The 21,225-nt window shown below is 49.6% G+C and overlaps 1 protein-coding gene across 9 annotated transcripts in view; it reads right to left on the bottom strand.

Annotated features, from left to right (window-relative positions):
• The window catches only part of LOC147119974 (fibronectin-like), a 120,357-nt gene that overhangs the window by 78,103 nt on the left and 21,029 nt on the right, over positions 1 to 21,225 (bottom strand). For all 9 annotated transcript variants that reach the window (XM_085985433.1, XM_085985434.1, XM_085985432.1 and 6 more), the window contains exons 12-18: positions 20,580 to 20,723; positions 14,333 to 14,451; positions 10,701 to 10,869; positions 9,520 to 9,711; positions 8,078 to 8,203; positions 7,890 to 7,979; positions 6,946 to 7,140 (exon numbers count right to left, since the gene is read on the bottom strand). In XM_085985433.1, the coding sequence (XP_085841559.1) occupies positions 6,946 to 7,140; positions 7,890 to 7,979; positions 8,078 to 8,203; positions 9,520 to 9,711; positions 10,701 to 10,869; positions 14,333 to 14,451; positions 20,580 to 20,723 (1,035 nt within the window). The remainder of the gene's footprint in view (positions 1 to 6,945; positions 7,141 to 7,889; positions 7,980 to 8,077; positions 8,204 to 9,519; positions 9,712 to 10,700; positions 10,870 to 14,332; positions 14,452 to 20,579; positions 20,724 to 21,225) is intronic.

Here is a 21,225-nt window from a genome sequence, read left to right as displayed (position 1 = left end):
TGTGAACTGGCACTCTCTCTCCATGTCCTGTCACAGTGTGAACTGACACTTTCTCTCGTCCTGTCACAGTGTGAACTGACACTCTCTCGCGGCCTGTCACAGTGCGAACTGACACTATCTCTCTGTCCAGTCACAGTGTGAACTGGCACTCTCTCTCTCTGTCCAGTCACAGTGTGAACTGGCACTCTCTCTCTCTGTCCAGTCACAGTGTGAACTGACATTCTCTCTCTCTGTCCTGTCAGTGTGAACTGACACTCTCCCTCTCTGTCCTGTCACAGTGTGAACTGACACACTCTCTCTCTGTCCTTTCAGTGTGAACTGGCACTTTCTCTCTCGTCCTGTCACAGTGTGAACAGTCTCTCTCTCTCTCTCTCTCTCTGTCCTGTCAGTTTGAACTGACACTCTCTCTCCCTGTCCTGTCACAGTGTGAAATGACACACTCTCTCTCTGTCCTGTCAGTGTTAACTGACGTTCTCTCGCTCTGATCTGTCACAGTGTGAACTGACACTTTCTCTCGTCCTGTCACAGTGTGAACTGACACTCTCTCTCCATGTCCAGTCACAGTGTGAACTGACACTCTCTCTCTCTGTCCTTTCAGTGTGAACTGGCACTCTCTCTCCATGTCCTGTCACAGTGTGAACTGACACTCTCTCTCTCTGTCCTTTCAGTGTGAACTGGCACTCTCTCTCCATGTCCTGTCACAGTGTGAACTGACACTCTCTCTCTCTGTCCTTTCAGTGTGAACTGGCACTCTCTCTCCATGTCCTGTCACAGTGTGAACTGACACTTTCTCTCGTCCTGTCACAGTGTGAACTGACACTCTCTCGCGGCCTGTCACAGTGCGAACTGACACTCTCTCTCTGTCCAGTCACAGTGTGAACAGACACTCTCTCTCTCTGTCCTTTCAGTGTGAACAGACACTCTCTCTCTGTCCTGTCACAGTGTGAAATAACACACTCTCTCTCTGTCCTGTCACATTGTGAAGTGACACTCTCTCTCCATGTCCAGTCACAGTGTGAACTGACACTCTCTCTCGTCCTGTCACAGTGTGAACTGACAAAACTGGCACTCTCTCTCCATGTCCTGTCAGTGTGAACTGGCACTCTCTCTCTCTCTCTCTCTCTCTCTCTCTCTCTGTCCTGTCAGTGTGAACTGGCACTCTCTCTCTCTGTCCTGTCACAGTGTGAACTGACAAAACTGGCACTCTCTCTCCATGTCCTGTCAGTGTGAACTGGCACTCTCTCTCCATGTCCTGTCACAGTGTGAACTGACACTCTCTCTCCATGTCCTTTCAGTGTGAACTGGCACTCTCTCTCTCTGTCCTGTCACAGTGTGAACTGGCACTCTCTCTCTCTCTCTCTCTCTCTCTCCATGTCCTGTCACAGTGTGAACTGACACTCTCTCTCTGTCCTGTCCCAGTGTGAACTGACACTCTCTCTCTCTGTCCTGTCAGTGTGAAATGACACTCTCTCTCCATGTCCTGTCACAGTGTGAACTGACACTCTCTCTCCATGTCCTTTCAGTGTGAACTGGCACTCTCTCTCTCTGTCCTGTCACAGTGTGAACTGGCACTCTCTCTCTGTCCAGTCACAGCGTGAACTGGCACTCTCTCTCTCTCTCTCTCTCTCTCTCCATGTCCTGTCACAGTGTGAACTGACACTCTCTCTCTCTCTCTCTCTGTCCAGTCACAGCGTGAACTGGCACTCTCTCTCTCTCTCTCTCTCTCTCTCCATGTCCTGTCACAGTGTGAACTGACACTCTCTCTCTCTCTCTCTCTGTCCTGTCCCAGTGTGAACTGACACTCTCTCTCTTGTACTGTCAGTGTGAACTGACACTCTCTCTCGTCCTGTCACAGTGTGAACTGACACTCTCTCTCTCTCTCTCTCTCTGTCCTGTCACATTGTGAACTGGCACTCTCTCTCTCTCTGTCCTGTCACAGTGTGAACTGGCACTCTCTGTCCTGTCACAGTGTGAACTGACACACTCTCTCTGTCCTGTCAGTGTGAACTGACACTCTCTCTCTCTGTCCTGTCACAGTGTGAACTGACACTCTCTCTCTGTCCTGTCAGTGTGAACTGACACTCCCTCTCTGTCCTGTCAGTGTGAACTGACACTCCCTCTCTGTCCTGTCAGTGTGAACTGACACTCTCTCTCTGTCCTGTCAGTGTGAACTGACACTCCCTCTCTGTCCTGTCAGTGTGAACTGACACTCTCTCGTCCTGTGTCAGTGTGAACTGGCACTCTCTCGTCCTGTGTCAGTGTGAACTGGCACTCTCTCGTCCTGTGTCAGTGTGAACTGGCACTCTCTCGTCCTGTGTCAGTGTGAACTGGCACTCTCTCGTCCTGTGTCAGTGTGAACTGGCACTCTCTCGTCCTGTGTCAGTGTGAACTGGCACTCTCTCGTCCTGTGTCAGTGTGAACTGGCACTCTCTCGTCCTGTGTCAGTGTGAACTGGCACTCTCTCGTCCTGTGTCAGTGTGAACTGGCACTCTCTCGTCCTGTGTCAGTGTGAACTGGCACTCTCTCGTCCTGTGTCAGTGTGAACTGGCACTCGCTCTCTGTCCTGTGTCTGTTTAAACTGGCACTCTCTCTGTCCTGTCAGTTTGAACTGGCACTCTCTCGTCCTGTGTCAGTTTGAACTGACACTCTCTCTTGTCCTGTGTCTGTTTAAACTGGCACTCTCGCTGTCCTGTCAGTTTGAACTGACACTCTCTCTCTCTGTCCTGTCAGTTTGAACTGGCACTCTCTCGTCCTGTGTCAGTGTGAACCGGCACTCTCGTGTCCTGTCACAGTCTTTCATACGATGCAGTTACTCTCTGAGCCACTTAATGGAAGCAATACATCTGGGATCCTATCTCCCTTTGTCTCTAATCTGCACTACTTACACCGTTTGCTGCCGAAATTTCATTACGAATTGATTCATAAATTATGTTTATAATTGTTCCACATTTTAATGTAACTTTTGCGAATTTCCTTGGCGATTCTCCCGCTCCGCTGTAACTTTGTCTGAACCGCCCTGGTTTAGCTTTTTAAACCAGGAACCTGCCTAGTTTACAGAGACGGAGTGGTAGATACCTTGAGGCAGTTTGCCCTGTAGTTTTAATAGGGAAAAACCTTCAAACTTGGTAAAATGGAAGCTAGTTATCAGCCGTGTCTCAGTGGGCAGCACCCTCGTCCCCTGAGTCAGCAGGTTGTGGGCTCAAGTTCCACTCCAGAGACTGGAGCACAAAAATCTAAGCTGACACTGCCTGTGGTGCAGGACTGAGGGAGTGCTGCACTGCCATCATTGAGCTGAGGCCCTGTCTGCCTGTTCGGGTGGATGTAAAAGATTCCTTGGCATGATTCGGAGGAAGAGCAGCGGAGATCTCCTGATGTCCCTCTAACCAACACCTGCGCATGTCTCATTGCTGCTTGCGGGAGCTTGCTGTGCGCAAATTGGCTGAGCCACATTTCACTACATTACAGCAGTGACTGCACTTGAAAAGTTGGCTGTAAAGCGCCTTGGGACGTCCTGAGGCTGTGAAAGGCGAGGATCCCAAACTAAAGCAAAGGGAAGGCTGATGGAAAAGGGCCCGCCAAGGGCAGGAAGTTTTGGACTGGGGAGAACTTTGTACCCAGTACCGACAGTTCATGCCTCAGCCCTCTCAAGGCAAACAGCCTCGTCATCAGAGGAAGGCAGATTTTATCATCAGGCAATAGCTTCGCTGCGGAATCTTGACTGCAGACAGCTCGCTGCGCCGAGTAATCATTCGTCAGTCTCACTTGGAGGCAGACAGCACAATCTTGGTATCGTTAGACTTCATCAGACAAGGGAGATTGCTGGCAGAATAGCTTTGTCCCTATATGGTCATGGAGGCTTGGAATAGGCCAGGCTGAGGCAGAACAAAAACCCGGAGAGCTTTCCGTGCATTCCTCTCTCCCTCTGTTCTTGCGGTCTAGCCACCCGACTATTCCCAAGGGAACGCAAGCGGATACTTCAGGGTGATCTCGATTACAGTACGGAGGAAGGGCACGGAGACCGTTAGGATTTTCTCTCGGCAGTCAGCCGGCATCAGCTGCTTTCTGTCCACTCGTCCTCCGCCGCCCCCACCTCCACTCCCCCAACCCATGGCGACATTATTGACCTTCGGTCCGCCCACTTCACTTCAAATTGCTTTCTGCCAAAACAACATTACACAATTTTCGAAAGCGGCTTTTATCAGCAGAACTCTTTAATTGAAGAGAGAGAGAAAAAAAACAGGTCTTGCTGGCAGGGATTTATGAGCGAACGTTCAACAAATCTTTGTGCTCCCAGGGAATTGTTCCCCATTGCCTTTTGGCGGTTGAAAGGGTAGCTCTAACTCAGTAAACGCTCGACACAATACTTTACATAGGATTTACAGCACAGAAACAGGCCATTCAGCCCAACTGGTCTGTGCCGGTGTTTATGCTCCACGCGAGCCTCCTCCCGCCCCTCTTCACCTCACTCATCATCCTCATCAGTATGTCCGCCACTTTTGATTCCTTTCCCTGCCGCCCAGAGGGGAGAGTGCCACGGCTAAAGGGACTTTGTTGGCTGCAAAGCGCTTTGGGACGTCCTGAGATTGTGTAAAGCGTTATATACACATGCAAGTTCCTTCTTTCTTACAAGTTTCTTCTGCAGGGAAAACGAACCCCCACCCACCCCAACCGCAGCCTCTTGGGTCTAGCCAGATGAAGGCATTTAAATCACAAGACCACCCCCCCTGACCTCATGACCTTTGGTGGGGTTGTTGGCAAAAATCCAAGGCAGTCACACCAAGGTGTGTTACCCTGTGGATTTTCAGTTAGAAAGAAAGAACTTGCATTTCTATAGCATCTTTCACTACTTCAGGACATACCAAAGTGCTTTACAGCCAATGAAGTACTTTTCGAAGTGTAGCCACAGTTATGTAGGAAACACGGCAGCCAATTTGCACGCAGCAAGCTCCCACAAACAGCAATGTGATAATGACCAAATAATCTGTTTTTAGTGATGTTGGCTGAGGGATCAAAATTGGCCAGGACACTGGGGAGAACTCTTCTGCGGGAAAATAGTGCCATGGATTCTTTTATATCCACCCAAGAGGGCAGACGGGGCCTCGGTTTAACATCGCATCTGAAAGACAGCACCTCAGACAGTGCAGCACTCTGTCAGCACTGCACTGGAGTGTCAGCCTAGATTTTGTGCTCAAGTCTCTGGAGTGGGGCTTGAATCTACAACCTTCTGATTCAGAGGCGAGAGCGTTGCCCACTGAGTCACGGCTGTCCCCTTCTATAGAGAATCAAGCCAATAGTTCCATCTAGAAGGCTTTCAAGTGAAAAGGGTCAAGCCATTTTGGACCACTAGTGGGCATTCGTCTCATCGAACCTGCAGTTGGGAGTTTTGCTTTTGCAACAGTGCCACATGAATCAGTGCGCTACCCGAGATCCCGTCTCGACCACGGGCAACTCAATCCCCATTCACTGTCCCTTCCCACCGTTCCTCCAGCCTTTTCCTCTTGCGTGGCCTCCAGCATCTGAAGCTGACCCTTTGGAAAACTCCCTCTAACCCAATCGGCTTTGCTGATGTCTCTCTTCCTTCGAAAAGGCTCTTAACAAGACTAACCACTTCAACCATTTCTTTGGTACTTCCCACCGCCCCCATTCTAACCTTCTCTTCCATCTGCCTGTCCATCCACAAGTAACCTTCCACCCTCCTCTAAACCCTCAGTCACACCCCCACCTCCTCTAAACCCTCAGACACCCCCCCACCTCCTCTAAACCCTCAGTCACACCCCCACCTCCTCTAAACCCTCAGTCACACCCCCACCTCCTCTAAACCCTCAGACATCCCCCCCACCTCCTCTAAACCCTGACACACCCCCACCTCCTCTAAACCCTCAGTCACACCCCCACCTCATCTAAACCCTCAGTCACACCCCCACCTCCTCTAAACCCTCAGTCACACCCCCACCTCCTCTAAACCCTGTCACACCCCCACCTCCTCTAAACCCTCAGACACCCCCCCCACCTCCTCTAAACCCTCAGTCACACCCCCACCTCCTCTAAACCCTCAGTCACACCCCCCACCTCCTCTAAACCCTGACACACCCCCACCTCCTCTAAACCCTCAGACACACCCCCACCTCCTCTAAACCCTCAGACACACCCCCACCTCCTCTAAACCCTCAGACACCCCCCCACCTCCTCTAAACCCTCAGTCACACCCCCACCTCCTCTAAACCCTGACACACCCCCACCTCCTCTAAACCCTCAGACACACCCCCACCCTCCTCTAAACCCTGTCACACCCCCACCTCCTCTAAACCCTCAGACACCCCCCCACCTCCTCTAAACCCTGACACACCCCCACCTCCTCTAAACCCTGACACACCCCCACCTCCTCTAAACCCTGACACACCCCCACCTCCTCTAAACCCTCAGTCACACCCCCACCTCATCTAAACCCTCAGTCACACCTCCACCTCCTCTAAACCCTCAGTCACACCCCCACCTCCTCTAAACCCTCAGACACCCCCCCACCTCCTCTAAACCCTCAGTCACACCCCCACCTCCTCTAAACCCTCAGACACACCCCACCTCCTCTAAACCCTCAGACACCCCCCACCTCCTCTAAACCCTCAGTCACACCCCCACCTCCTCTAAACCCTGACACACCCCCACCTCCTCTAAACCCTCAGACACACCCCCACCCTCCTCTAAACCCTCAGTCACACCCCCACCTCCTCTAAACCCTGACACACCCCCACCTCCTCTAAACCCTCAGTCACACCCCCACCTCATCTAAACCCTCAGTCACACCTCCACCTCCTCTAAACCCTCAGTCACACCCCCACCTCCTCTAAACCCTCAGTCACACCCCCACCTCCTCTAAACCTCAGACACACCCCCTCCCCCCCCCCCCACCCCCAAGACGGCGCAGGCTGTCGGACTGTCGCTTTGTACCTGGACGTGGAACGCCATCTGTAGTCTGCTGGATGACCAGCGGGACGCTCTCCTGGCTCTCCTCCACGGCGTAGATGCTGATATTGTACTGGACACCAGGGTACAGGTCAGTGAGGGTCAGGTTGGTCGTGGTACTGGGCAAAATGATCTCCGTGCTGGCCCCTTCCACAGAGGGCGTGTACACCACACGGTAACCTTTAGATTGAAGCACAGTTAAGGAGTCAGCTGTGCCCAGCGATGCTGTTACTACCACCCATTTCGTGGAGAGCCATTCAAAAAAAAACTCTTCAAAACTTTTGATTGTCATTTTTACTTCTTTGGTCATTTTTACTCTTTCTCCCTGCACCCCCCCCACCCCCCGCCAACACCCCTCAGTTTATCCCCTCCTTTCTCCTCTCCTTGTGGCAGGGTTTCAGTTCCACGGGCATTGGCCATCTGCCAGTAGCAAGCTCAAATGCCCATTGCATCATGCCAGTGAGTCTTGGGTGGGCTATTCAGCCATGGGGGGGCGGGGGCAATCGCTGCCTACTCCAATCCTGTCCAGAGATACCCAAGGATAGAGATCGACCAGTGACCCACCAGAGACAGACCAGAAACAGGCTAGCGGCAGGTCAGAGACGGTCCAGATGAACATCACGCTTGATGTCGATGGATTATTAACCTCTTATTCTCCAGAAACAGGAGAATTGGTAATTGTAAGTTCAGAATTACTCTTCTAATTAATGTTGCATGAATCGCTACCTGTAAAACTTGTATTTGAATTAAAAAAACATTATTTTGGAAAAGTTTAAATTCTCGGTTGATCTTACCTGTGATTATCCTAAAGAGTTAAGAGAGGCGAAACCTCACACAATCCCTACTGAACGTTGCTTTTAAGAACAGCTGCCTTATCTCTAGAGAGGCTCCACCCTAGTGTATCAGCCATATCACAAGGGTCAACGTACCTGTGATGGGGGCTTGAGGCCTGGACCATTTAACCGTGATGGAGGTCTCGTCGACAAGGTCTACACTGTACTCGGTGGGAGTATCAGGCGCTGTGAGGAAAGGCAGAAGATTATTGAAGGAAATTACAAGTGTTCCTGATCAACAACAAAAAAAAGCACCAATTAAATATCTCTCCTTAGTGACCAACCTGTCGTGGGCGTCCTCGTTAGAATCAGCTTCTCTCCTCCTTCTGAAACTTCAAAAACATTCACCACGTATTTGCGACCAGGCAGCAGGTTAGGAATGGAAACAGATGTGATTGTGTTTGCAACATCTGGAAGTATAAAAAATAAAGACAGTGAAAAGAAGAATGACCTGTCTCATCATGGCCTCCCAGATACCTCTCAAAACACCTCACACACAATACCTGTATATTACTTTTTTGGACTGATTGTTATCCTTACTCACACAAAGTCCCGTTCACCCATCACCCCTGTGCTCTCTGACCTATATTAGCTCCCAGTCCGGTAATACCTCTATTTTAAAATTCTCATCCTTGTTTTCAAATTCCTCCATGAGCTTGTCCCTCCCTATCTCTGTAACCTCCTCCAGCCCTACAACCCTCCGAGATCTCTGCGCTCCTCCAATTCTGCCCTCTTGCGCACCCCGATTTTCATCGCTCTACCATTGGCGGCCGTGCCTTCACCGGCAGCGAGACCAGGACTCCAGGAGAACTGTCTCACCTGCTGAGTACCGTGTACCACCAAAACAGGCCTTGTCGCTGGCGAAGGGATTCCTACCCGTTTTCAGCTGTGGTTCAGTGGGTAGTACTCCTGTCTGTGAGTCAAGAAGGCTGTGGGTTCATAGTCCCCACTCCAGAGACTTGAGCACAAAATCTAGGCTCATGCTTCCAGGGCAGTGCTGAGGGAGTGCTGCATTGTCGGAAACGCCATCTTTCAGATGAGAGGTTAAACCGAGGCCCCGTCTGCTAACTCGGGTGGATGTAAAAGATCCCACAGCACTATTTTGAAGAAGAGCAGGGGAGTTCTCCCTGGTGTCCTGGCCAATATTTATCCCTCAACCAACATCACTAAAACTGATTATCTGGTCATTTATCTCAATGCTGTTTGTGGGACCCTGGCTGTGCGTAAATTGGCTGTTGTGTTTCCCACATTACAACAGTGACTACACTCCAAAAGTACTTCATTGACTGTAAAGCGCTTCGGGACATCCTGAGAGGCGCTATATAAATGCTAGTCTTTCCATTTTTCTTTCTATGACTTTTCTCCCGGGTTGCCGGCAGCAGTGCCCAGGAGATTAATATTCCATCCCTAGAGACTCCAGGGCAATCCTGGAAGGTTGGCAACCCAGCACACCTAAGAGGGAACGGTTCTAAAATCCAGGCTTCAGCAGCATCCCACAGTCCACAGGGCCACAAGCATATGGAGAAATAAGTCCTTCCAGGGCCCCGGCCATGAGATGGGCTGAAAATGGCTTCTTGGCCGAGGAGGCCTCTGGGAGGTGTTACGGGAGATCGAGAGAACTTACTGAGGAAATTCCAGCTCCTTGACCTACACTTACGGCCTCCACTTGGTCCCAAGTCACACGGTTCGGAACAAAGTGGGTACAGCTGCTGAAGGGAGGTCTTACCGAGGTACTGGGGCTGGGCATCATCCTCGCTGAGCTCGTACTTGACTCTGAATCCAGACACTGTGTCAGAGGCGGACACCCAGGACACCACGAAGCTGCTGGAGGTGATTTCCGTGATCGACTCGGTCGTCGAGGACTCGGTAATTCTGTCTTGGATGGCAATCTGTGTCGTTTCGCCCTCGTACGGGGACACTGTCACGGCAGAGGAGAGAGAGAAATAATAGTCAGACAGCTGCTGAATTACGGAATTAAGAATTCACCGCGAGATGAAAGGCAGATTGACCAGAATGATGCTAGGTTTGTGTTCCCTTGAGTTTAGAAGATTGCGGGGTGATCTAATTGAGGTGTTTAAGATGATTAAAGGAGTTGACAGGATAGATGGAGAGAAACTATATCCTCTGGTGAGGGGAGTCCAGAACAAGGGGGCATAACCTTAAAATTAGAGCCAGGCCATTCAGGGGTGATGTCAGGAAGCACTTCTTCACACAAAGGGTGGCAGACATCTGGAACTCTCCCCCCCAAAAATCTGTTGAGGTTGGGGGTCAATTGAAAATTTCAAGAGTACGATTGACAAGAGTTTTGTTGGGTAAGGGTATTAACGGTTACAGAACCAAGGCAGGTAGATGGAGTTAAGATACAAATCAGCCGTGATCTAATTGAATGGTGGAACAGGCTCAAGGGGCTGAATGGCCTACTGCTGTTCCGATTAAAGCCCTCCCCCACCCCAGGCCTCGACAGGCTTTGGGGTTCGGTCTGCGGATAATTGGCCTCAGCTGCCATGCAGGTCCGCCACCCCTACCTCACTGCTGCCACGATTGCCATGCCTCTCCTGGTTCAATAGCCCGGCGATGCTGACTGTCGAGGCTCACCGTGCAAATGAGTCAGAGGTTACGAGGGGCATGGGAGGGGTAGCTGCAGAGCAGTACCCTAGGAAGGACTTGGGGGTTCCACACAGGAGACAAAACTGGGATGGGTGTGGTGGGGGAGAGAGATAAACATAAATCTTTTTGTACATCCGCTGCTGTTAAATTGCAGCAAGGTATACAAGCAACTCCAGCTCCATTTCTCTCGAGCGGGCGCACTGCCTTTCATTTGTCACGCCTGATAATGTTTTACAAAGGGGGAGGCCGAGAAGGGTTGGGGAGGAGGAGAATGCGGACCCACGGAGGGGCACTACTTACGAGCCACATATGAGGTTGTGAATTCGAATCGGGTGATGTCTCTCTGGCCATAGAGCAGGATGCTGATGAGCTGGCCTTCATACGTCAGGCCTGGCTTCAGGCCGCCGATGGTGTAGGAGTGCATGTTGCCCGGGACGGTCACTTCCCTCCATTGGATCCTCGAGTTTTTCTGCATGCAAGCACAAGCAAACTTAAAATACGGTGCAATAGACAACAGGCAAATCGAGGTTGTGTGCGTGTGCATTTGAGTTTGTGCATTGTTGTGTGTGTGTGGGTGAATATGTCTGTCTGTGTGTGTACACATATTGATTGAGAACACTATTGGAGTTGACTGCTCTTGGGCCCCCCCCCCCAGTCTGCCGACACTCAGCCTAGGCTCGCGTAAAGAAAGACTTGCATTTCTATAGCGCCTTTCACGACCACTGGACGTCTCAAAACACTTTACAGCCAATGGAGTACTTTTTGGAGTGTAGTCACTGTTGTAATGTGGGAAACGCGGCAGCCAATTTGCACACAGCAAAGTCCCACAAACAGCAACGTGATAATGACCAGATAATCTGTTTTAGTGATGTTGATTGAGGGATAAATATTGGCCAGGACACCGGGGAGAAATCCCCTGCTCTTCTTCGTAATAGTGCCATGGGATCTTTTAAGTCCACCCGAGAGAGCAGACGGGGCCTCGGCTTAACGTCTCATCTGAAAGACGGCACCTCCCACAGCACTGCACTTGGAGTGTCAGATTAGATTTTGTGCTCAAGTCTCTGGAGTGGGACTTGAACCCACGGCATTCGAACTCAAGAGGCGAGCGTGCTACCCACTGAGCCGCAGCTGACATGTGCAAGGATGGCCGTGAGAGTGAAGGTTCTCAGTTGGCTCAGTTTTTAAAATGGTCGACAAGCCTCTTCAAACACCAGTTTTGATTAGCAGCTGGTCAAATGCCAAATCATAAACTGTTTCAGCCTAATGAAATATTCCAGCACTGCTGAGGGGCTTTTTAAAAAAGTTATGAAGTACCAGCAGGAAGCATGCAATGAGGATGCAATTACCAACATATTTTTGTTACATATAATGGATGCTTTTCCAGTCTATAAGTTATTTTTTTTTTTAATATAATGCTCCTCTGGGTTTCTCTGGAGGCCAATTTGGAACCTTGCCCAAGTTGCCATAGTTCACGTTTGAGCCTCAGCAGGCTATTCGACTGCAGGAGCATCACAGGCCAGCTTGTCGTTCACTCCAGCGCGCGCACTCCCTTGCAGCAGGAGTCAGCGGATATCATTGAGGAACAGAAAGCCAGGACGATATTCTCCTCCCCCGCCCCCACCCCCGCTTCTCTACCCAAGAGGCCCAACTGCAGCACCTGTCTCACTGGCCGCGAGACGGGCTAACTCAGCGCAGATGTGGGGTGGTGGGAGGGGTCCCGTACTGCCCAGAGATAGTGGGGGGCCAGAATCGTGCACAGCACCCCAGCACAAATGGCATGAAGTTAACAGCGGGCGGTCGAGAGAACCTAGCAAGGAAATTCCAGCCCAGCGACCGTGCGTCTGTGAGCCACCTTGGGGGTGGGAGTGGGATGGCTGGGAAGGAGCCGACTTGTTTTTCAATGTAATACATGCATTATAGGCAAAAAAACAACACTTTGTGGAGTTGAAATCTTTTGGCCACGTACCACAGGCCTGTCTCGGGCCTTGTTCCCCGATGTAAAGGAGATGTGTGTCAACACTGTAATTTGTTGACGTTAAAATAAGATTCACTTGGACGACTCCTGTGCTCCTGTTTGTATGCCAAGAACGAGCTGGAAATGATTCCCACTTTACCGAGTAGTGCTTGAGCAATGGAACATTGCCTGGACTCTTTCGCAAAGCCTGGCAGACCGTTTGCACAGTGACAGCAGAGGTCATAGGGCAGGCAGGCTACAAGTTGGCCTGTGAAAAACTTTTTTTTTGGTTGGGGAAGGACGTAACTGGGTAAACAGAACACTACGAGAGCGAAGTTTCCTGTCTGTATAATGGGACGGTGAGTATTCTGACGTCTGCGGGAGTTTGGATAAATTCCGCCAAAGGTCCAGCCTGCTACTATACATTGTGTAAAATAGTGTATCAGACAAACAGGGCTTTCATTCCCTCTGGCAACACACTGGTTCAACGCACCCATTAGCGCTTTCACTACATGTTGCATGTACCAGCTCTGGTAGGCTGGTGGTTATGATACTCTACTGGGAACCCAAAAGGTTGTTAGTTCATAATTCCACCGTGGTAAAATAAATTCAATAAATCGGGCAATTTGTGGGCTGGCACTATGAAAAATGACTATGAGAGGCCGTGGACTGCTGTAAAAATAAAAAACCACACTGGTTCATGAATGCGAGTCCCGTTTCACCCTCTGTGGCTGACCAGGGAAAAGAAAGAACATGCATTTCACGACCTCAGGACATCCCAAAGCGCTTTACAGCCAATGAAATACCTTTGAAGTGTAGTCACTGCTGTAATGTAGGAAAAGAGGCAGCTAATTTGCACACAGCAAGATCCCAAAAACAGCAATGTGATAATGACCAGATAATCTGTTTTTAATGATGTTGGTTGGGGAATAAATATTAGCCAGGACACCAGGGATAACTCCCCTGCTCTTCTTCGAAATAGTGCCTTGGGATAATTTGCTTTCACCTGGGCGGGCAGACAGAAACTTGTTTTAACGGCTCATCTGAAAGGCGGCACCTCTGATAGTGCAGCACTCCCTCAGCACTGCACTCGAGCGTCAGCTGAGAATATGTGCTCAAGTCTCTGGAGTGGGACTATGAACCCACGACCTTCTGACTCAGAGGCAAGAGTGCTACCCACCGAGTCACAGATAATAAATAAATCCTGCCTTGCCAGCATTGCCCACATAAGAAATAGGAGCAGGAGTTGGCCATTCGGCCCCTCGAGCCTGCTCCGCCATTCAATGAGATCATGGCTGATCTGATCTTGGACTCAGCTCCATTTCCTTGCCCGCTCCCCAACTCTCCACATCCTGAGAACAAGACAATGGTGTGTTAAAATGGCACACGGTGGCTGTTGGTTCAAGTCTTTCCTCGCAAAGCCTGCCTGAACACGCTAGCGAAAAGCTTGAAGCAAGCAGACGGGGCCATTTTCTCATCCCAGGACTTTCTCACCAGTTGAAAAGGCGCAGAAAGGAAATAGAGGCCAGCGCACCAGTTTGTCGAGATACTTTGCGCTGGGAGCGGGGCATCGCAATCTCCTGGCTTTGAACCGAGGCACGTATAAGAGAATCGCGTTTCCTTTCACCGAGGCTTTGCGACAGTCGAGCCCAGGCCAGCTTCGGCGGAACACAGAAGGCACCAGCAGGTAGAAGGCAGGACCTCCAGGCCAGAGGCTGTTACCCACCATCCCTCTTGGCCATTCCGCCGTCTCCCACTGGAGTTACGGCAAGACCCTGGCGGGGTTTTCAAGCCCCAGTATTCTGCTCAGTTAACACTCCGGAGCGAATCCTCTCTCTCTTTCCCCCCGCTCACCCCCGCATCCCCTCCCTGCCCGTCTCTTGCGCGGTTTCCGCTCACTTGGCACAAGGCAACAGGAGATGTCGCGGGTCCCCGAGCGCCGTCAGTCATTGGCTGACTGGTTGGCTAGTTCACTTACAGGCTTCCATCGCAGGGTGTACTGCTTTATGTGAGAGGACGCTGGCGTGTTCCATTGAATGGGATGGGAGTCAGTCAGGTTCCCCGTCTCTGTGATCAGCACTTGCACCGGTCCAGATCCTGTAGGACAATTTACTCTTGGTCAGACAGTACAACAGCCCAATGAACCTGTACATACATTGAACTTACATATAGATTTTTACATAGTCTACAGCACAGAAACAGGCCATTTGGCCCAATTGGTATATTCCATGATGCTCCACAGGAGTCTCCTCTCACCCCTCTATCTCACCCTATCAGCATAACCTTCTATTCCTTTCTCCCTCATGTGTTTATCTAGTTTCCCCTTAAAGGCATCTATACTATTCGCCTCAACCACTCCTTGTGGTAGCGAGTTCCACTCTCTGGGTAAAGATGTTTCTCCTGGTTTATTAGTGACTATCTTATATTTATGACCTAGATTTCAACTCCCACACAAGTGGAAACATCTTCTCTACGTCTACCCTGTCAAACCCTTTCATAATTTTTGAAGAACTCTATCAGGCCACCCCTTAGTCTTCTCTTTTCTAGAGAAAGAAATCACAGCCTGTTCAGTCTTTCCCGATAGTTACAACTGCTCAGTTCTGATATCATCCTTGTAAAACTCTTTGCACCTTCTCTTGTGCCTCTATATCTGTTTTATAATATGGAGACCAGAACTGTTCACAGGATTCCAACTGTGGTCTAACCAAGGTTCTGTACAAGTTTAACATAACTTCGCTGCTTTTCAATTCTATCCCTCTAGAACTGAACCCCAGTGCTTTGCTGTTTTTATGGCCTCATTAACCTGCATCACAACTTTTCGTGATTTTTAACTAATTTCTGCACTACACACACCTCTACCCCATTGGCAGCGGGCGAGGGCAGCCCTGGACACGACCTCACAGACACCGTTCAATGCCTGGGCCGCACTCCACTATCTATTCACCATGGGTTCAATTATGAGGACAGGTCGCTTAGACTAGGCTTGTATTCCCTTGAGTTTAGAAGATTAAGGGGTGATCTAATTGAGGTGTTTAAGATGATTAAAGGTTTTGAGAGGGTAGATAGAGAGAAACTATTTCCTCTGGTGGATGAGCCCAGAACAAGGTGGCATAACCTGAAAATTAGAGCCAGGCCGCTCAGGGGTGATGTCAGGAAGCACTTCTTCACACAAAGGATAGTGGAAATCATAGAATCACAGAATCCCCATTTCAGCCCATCGAGCCTGCACCGACACATATCCCACCCTTATCCCCGTAACCCCACGTATTTCAATCCCCTAGCACTAAGGGTCAATTTATCATAGCCAAATCAACCAGAAACTCTCTCCCCCAAAATACTGTTGTGGCTGGGGGGTCAATTGAAAATTTCAAAACTGAGTTTGATAGATTTTTGTTAGGTAAGAATATTAAGGAATATGGAACCAAGGTGGGTAAACAGAGTTAAGATACAGATCAGCCATGATCTGATTGAATGGCAGAACAGGCTCGAGGGGCTGATGGCCTCCTCCTGTTCCTCTGGGGGATGCTACAATTGACATCGGTATTTCTGGGCAGGGGTACCATTAGAAATCATTACTATTCTTACCTAGTTACTAGACATTAGAAGTCATTAGTTTCACTTAGTTACTAATTTGTTGATTATATAATGAAATGTTTACTAGTCCTGCCTAATTACTAACTTGGTGACATTGTAAATCATTACTAGTCTCAACTAGCAATTCATCTGACAATGACATATGATCATTACTGATGTTGTCTAGTTATTAACCTGGTTGACTATGTATCAAAATTACTAGTCTTGTCTAATTACTAACCTGGTTACAATAGATATCATTACTCTAGTCTCACCTAGTTATTAACCTGATGACTGAAGTCATTACTAGTCTTACCTGGTTATTAATCTGGTGACTACATATTGAAACCATTGCTAGTCTCTCCTAGTCACTAACCTTGTTACATTAGAAACCATTACTAGTCTCTCCTAGTCACTAACCTTGTTACATTAGAAACCATTACTAGTCTCTCCTAGTCACTAACCTTGTTACATTAGAAACCATTACTAGTCTCTCCTAGTCACTAACCTTGTTACATACATTAGAAACCATTACTAGTCTCTCCTAGTCACTAACCTTGTTACATTCATTAGAAACCATTACTAGTCTCGCCTAGTGACTAAGCTAGACCGCTCAGGGGTGATGTCCTGAGCATGCTCTTGCATTTTATAATCTCCAGAGAATTAGCACTCGGCCTAGTGACAACACATGGAGAAGGCCTGGTCTGTTTACACATTTGGCAATCTGGTTCAACGTACTGTCAGTGAACTGGGCAGGAAGCAGCATTAATCTCAACGAAAGTGGGAGGAAACTGTGCCTCAGAATGCCTGTGTTGCAGCACTCGCTGTCCACTTAGGTCAACAGAGGATATTGTGCAGTGCTGATAGCTCATAAATCATGTGTAACAGAAACCAGAGTGCAAACAGGCCCAGAGGGGCGGGCGGACACAGAGCAGGTCCAAAAAAGAAAAAATCCGATCTGAAAGACGACAGTCTCTCCAGCATCACTGATTCAAAATGTTCAGTGCGTTTCTCCTTTAGCACTTAGAAAGCCCTCAGAAGTTAGGGCAATTTACCTGTGGTACTTAACAACGTCTGAATTAACCACGAGGCCTTTGCCCTACGAAAAGGAAGGCCAAGCTCAACTATTCAATCAGCGCAGCTCTGGGAGCACTCTTAGGTTTAAAATCACAGTGGGGGCCCTTGACGCCTCTCCGAGAGATTTCTGATCAAACAGGCACACCAGAAAAGAAGTTGAGGGCAGTGTTAGCGGCCCCTCCGACTTACAGCAGAGGCAGTCACAGCATCTCCCTACATCCAGTTAAGCAGTGATTTAAATTGCAGCCCGGGTCTCGGGGAAACACTTGGGAGCATTTGGTTCGGAATATCACTGCCGTTCCCTCCTGCCGCCACGAGGGGGGGGGGGGGGGGGGGGGGAGGCGCTTGCTGTTCTGCGTGCGGATAACCTGGCGGTGATGTTTCAACCGGCACGCGCGCCTCACTGCGAAGCGGGTACGGTGACATCAGTCCTGTGGTTGTGACGTCGCCAAGTCCTGGGGTCACGACAAGGTGCCTGCCTGGGGTCGTGACCCCACTGCGTCCTGGAAACACGATATCGCCACATCCTGGGGTCGCGACCTTGCCATGTCCCGGCGACGTGTCATCGCCGACGATACAAAAGCGGCTTCGATTCGGATTAGCGCACATGCGTATTTGGCAGGGCTTAGGACGGCCATTCTGGACCCTGTTAGTTGCAAGGTAAAAAGTTCAGAAGGCAAGACCCATGAGAAAGGGGGAAAAAAAGACTGCACTGCTCTGCCAGATTGTATAAATCAGCTAGTTTATGAAGGATAATTACTTCACAATGATTAAATGCTACTCCCTCTAGGCAGTGTAGCCAGTAACAGTAATCAGCACAAATAACAAACTGCCTTACTTCCTTGCTGGATTTGGATTATAGGCCCATAGAAGCATCATCGAGGAAAAATGTTCAGGGCTATGGGGAAAGAGCAGGGTGGTGGGACTAATTGGAGAGCTCTTTCAAAGAGCCGGCACAGGCACGATGGGCCAAATGGCCTCCTTCTGTGGTGTAAGATTCTGTGATTCCCCCTCTCCCAAATCCACCATCCCCACCCCAACATCTAACGTCACTGGATTCATTAATTTAGGACAGGAGTAGGCCATTCAGCCCCTCGAACCTGTTCTGCCATTCAATTAGATCGTGGCTGATCTGTATCTTAACACCATCTACCTGCCCTGGTTCTCTATCCCTCAATACCCTCACCTAACAAAAATCTAGCAATCTCAGTTTTGAAATTTTCAATTGACCCCCAGCCTCAACAGCTTTTTGGGGGGAGAGCATTCCAGATTTGTCCTACCCTTTGTGTGAAGAAGTGTTTCCTGACATCACCCCTGAGCGGCCTAGCTCTAATTTTAAGGTTATGTCCCCTTGTTCTGGACTGCCTCACCAGAGGAAACAGTTTCTCTATCTACCCTATCGAATCCCTTAATCATTTTAAACAGCTCAATTAGATCACCCCGTAATCTTCTAAATTCAAGGGAATAGAAGTCTAGGGGGAGATTTTGTGACTGGGGGCGCGCTGGAGGCAGGACTGCTGCTTGTCAGGTCGATGTCTTCCCTCCATTGATTTGTGGCCAACTCATGCTATTTTTCCTTGATTGACCTTGTTAAGCCCGCCCAGCAGGCTTATTAATGGAAAGGCGGTGGCAGAGCACGTCAACATATGACGTTTCATCTGTCAAAAACTTTTGACAGATGAATTGTCATCGTTTGACAGCTCTGTGAAGCTGCCAAACACTGACAGTCTCTGCAGTTCGATGAGGTCTTGAATACAAGACCTCATCAACCTTTTTTTTTTAACAGAAATGAGATGGTTGTTGCATCCGAGAATGCAATGACCATCTGTCATCTCTACCGCGGCGGTCCGAGACTCTCCGCATACACACCGACTGAAGCCTGCAGGGAGAAACAAAGGTAAGTACACTTTTACTAACACTTTGCACTTACCTCAGATACTCACCTCTCCACTCTTGCACCCATCACGCACCTCCCCCCCCCCCCCACCCTGGTCCCCGCAGGCCCCCTACTCACCTCACTGACCTGGCGGGTTTTGGAGCCTTTGGGAAGCCCGTACTTGAGGGCAAAAAGGGAATAATCCTATTTTCTGCCTGTTAACTACCTGTTAACAGGCAGTTAATAGGCTTTAATCCCTTCCCGCCTCCAAGGAGACGGGACCCGGCGCGGGACAGCTACCCGCCTCCTAGGAAGATGGCATGGAGGCAGGTTGGGGGCGGGTCGGGCACCCGCCCCCAAATTCTGCCATTTTCCCGGCAGTCCCACCTCCCCAGGGCTGACAAAATCACCCCCATAGTCTGTGCAACCTGTCCGCAATTTACAACAATAACAACTTGCATATATATATTACCTTTACCATAATATAACCATCCCAAGACGCTTCACAGGAGCGTAAAAAGAGCACATTTGAGCCACATAAGGACAGGTGACCAAAAGTTTGGTCAAAGAGGTAGGTTTTAAGGAATGACTTAAAGGAGAGGTGGGATGGGGGGGTGTGGAAAGAGGTTTAGGGAGGATCTTCCAGAGCTTAGGGCCTAGACAGCTCAAATGTGCCTAGAAATCCATCCAGTACGCATGGTGAAAGCCTGGACATGTTGAGAAAAGAGCGCAGCACCAGGGAGGTCAGGCAAATCAACATGGCCGCCTACTTACATTGCAACACTTCGTTAAAAAAGTCTCCTGAATCGAGACAGTTTGTCCAACAAGGCAGCACTCGCCTGCTACAACAGCACCAGTTTTCCAGCAACTGAACCGGTCGCCTTTGCTGCCCAAGTCGACCAATTCATGCTCGGGAATTTCAGATTTGAATAGAATTCAGAAATGCAGTCTCCGCAGTATTTTGATTTGGGGATAATTGTTGGCAATTTAGCCCCGGTTGGTGCAACAAATCCCTGCTTGACTGGTAGGTGTCTCCCACACACCAGACCTTCACATCTTCTGAAACTTCACGATTGGCCAATCTAGGGGACCTTCTTTCAATGGCTGATCAAACTGCATCTTGGATCGGTGACCGGCGCAAAAAAGCTTAATACAACCGCACGCCCGCAAATCCGAGGTAAGCGTTTTTGCCCAAGTTGTGCCTGAAAGTGTCAGCTGTGGCTCAGTTTGTAGCATGCTCGCCTCAGAGTCGGAAGGTGGTGGGATGAGATCCCATTCCAGAGATTTGAGCACAAAAGCTAGCTAATTCGTGCACAGCAAGATCCCACAAACAGCAACGTGATCATGACCAGGTAATCTGTTTTTAATTAAGTTGGTTGAGGGACAAATATTGCCCAGGGCACCGGGGAGAACTCCCCTGCTCTTCTTCAAAACAGTGCCATGGGATCTTTTACGTCCACCTGAGGGGGCAGACGGGGCCTCGGTTTAATGCCTCATCTGAAAGACGCCACCTCTGACAGTGCAGCACTCCCTCAGCACTGCCCTGGAGTGTCAGCCTAGGTTTATGTGCTCAAGTCACTGGAGTAGGGCTTTGAATCCCACGACCTTCTAACTCAAAGGCGAGAGTGCTACCCGTTGAGCCACGGCTTGACACTTCAAAAAGGATTTGTTTGGGGGCGCAGCAGAGTTGGAACCCTACCTGGGAAGGGTTGCTGGGGCTCACAGGTCCATTCCCCAACTCCTCGGCCGTAGCAGTGACACAGGTACCGGAACCCGTTGATATGCTTTTCAAACGATTCGCCGATCTGGTAAAACTGCTTGGTGTTGGTGTCCTGGCACTGATCTACAGAGAGAGAGAGAGAGAGAGAGAATGAAATGGGCTTACAGAGAGTTACACACTCTACAGCGCAGAAACAGGCCATTCGACCCAACTGGCCTGTGCTGGGGTTTATGCTCCACACAAGCCTCCTCTCACCCTACTTCATCTCACCATATCAGCATATCCTTCTATTCCTTTCTCCCTCGTGTTTGTCTAGCTTCCCCTTAAATGCATCTCTGCTATTCGTCTCAACCACTCCATGTGATAGCGAGTTCCACATTCTAACCACTCACTTGAGTAAAGACGTTTCTCCTGAATTCCCTATTGGATTGATTAGTGACTATCTTATATTTATGGCCCCTAGTTTTCAACTCTCCCATAAGTGGAAACATCTTTTCTATGTCTACCTTACACCACTTCATAATTTTAAAGACCTCTATTAGGTCACCACTCAGCCTTCGCTTTTCTAGTAGAAAGGAGCCCCAGCCTGTTCCGTCTATCCCGATAGTTGTAACCGCTCCGTTTT

Source organism: Somniosus microcephalus, chromosome 4 (genome assembly GCF_052327205.1).
Source record: "Somniosus microcephalus isolate GS21.2 chromosome 4, FLI_Smic_1.0, whole genome shotgun sequence".
NCBI classification, from domain to species: domain Eukaryota; kingdom Metazoa; phylum Chordata; class Chondrichthyes; order Squaliformes; family Somniosidae; genus Somniosus; species Somniosus microcephalus.
The sequence above is the reverse complement of the archived record's forward strand: the minus strand, read 5'-3'. Positions and strand labels throughout refer to the sequence as shown.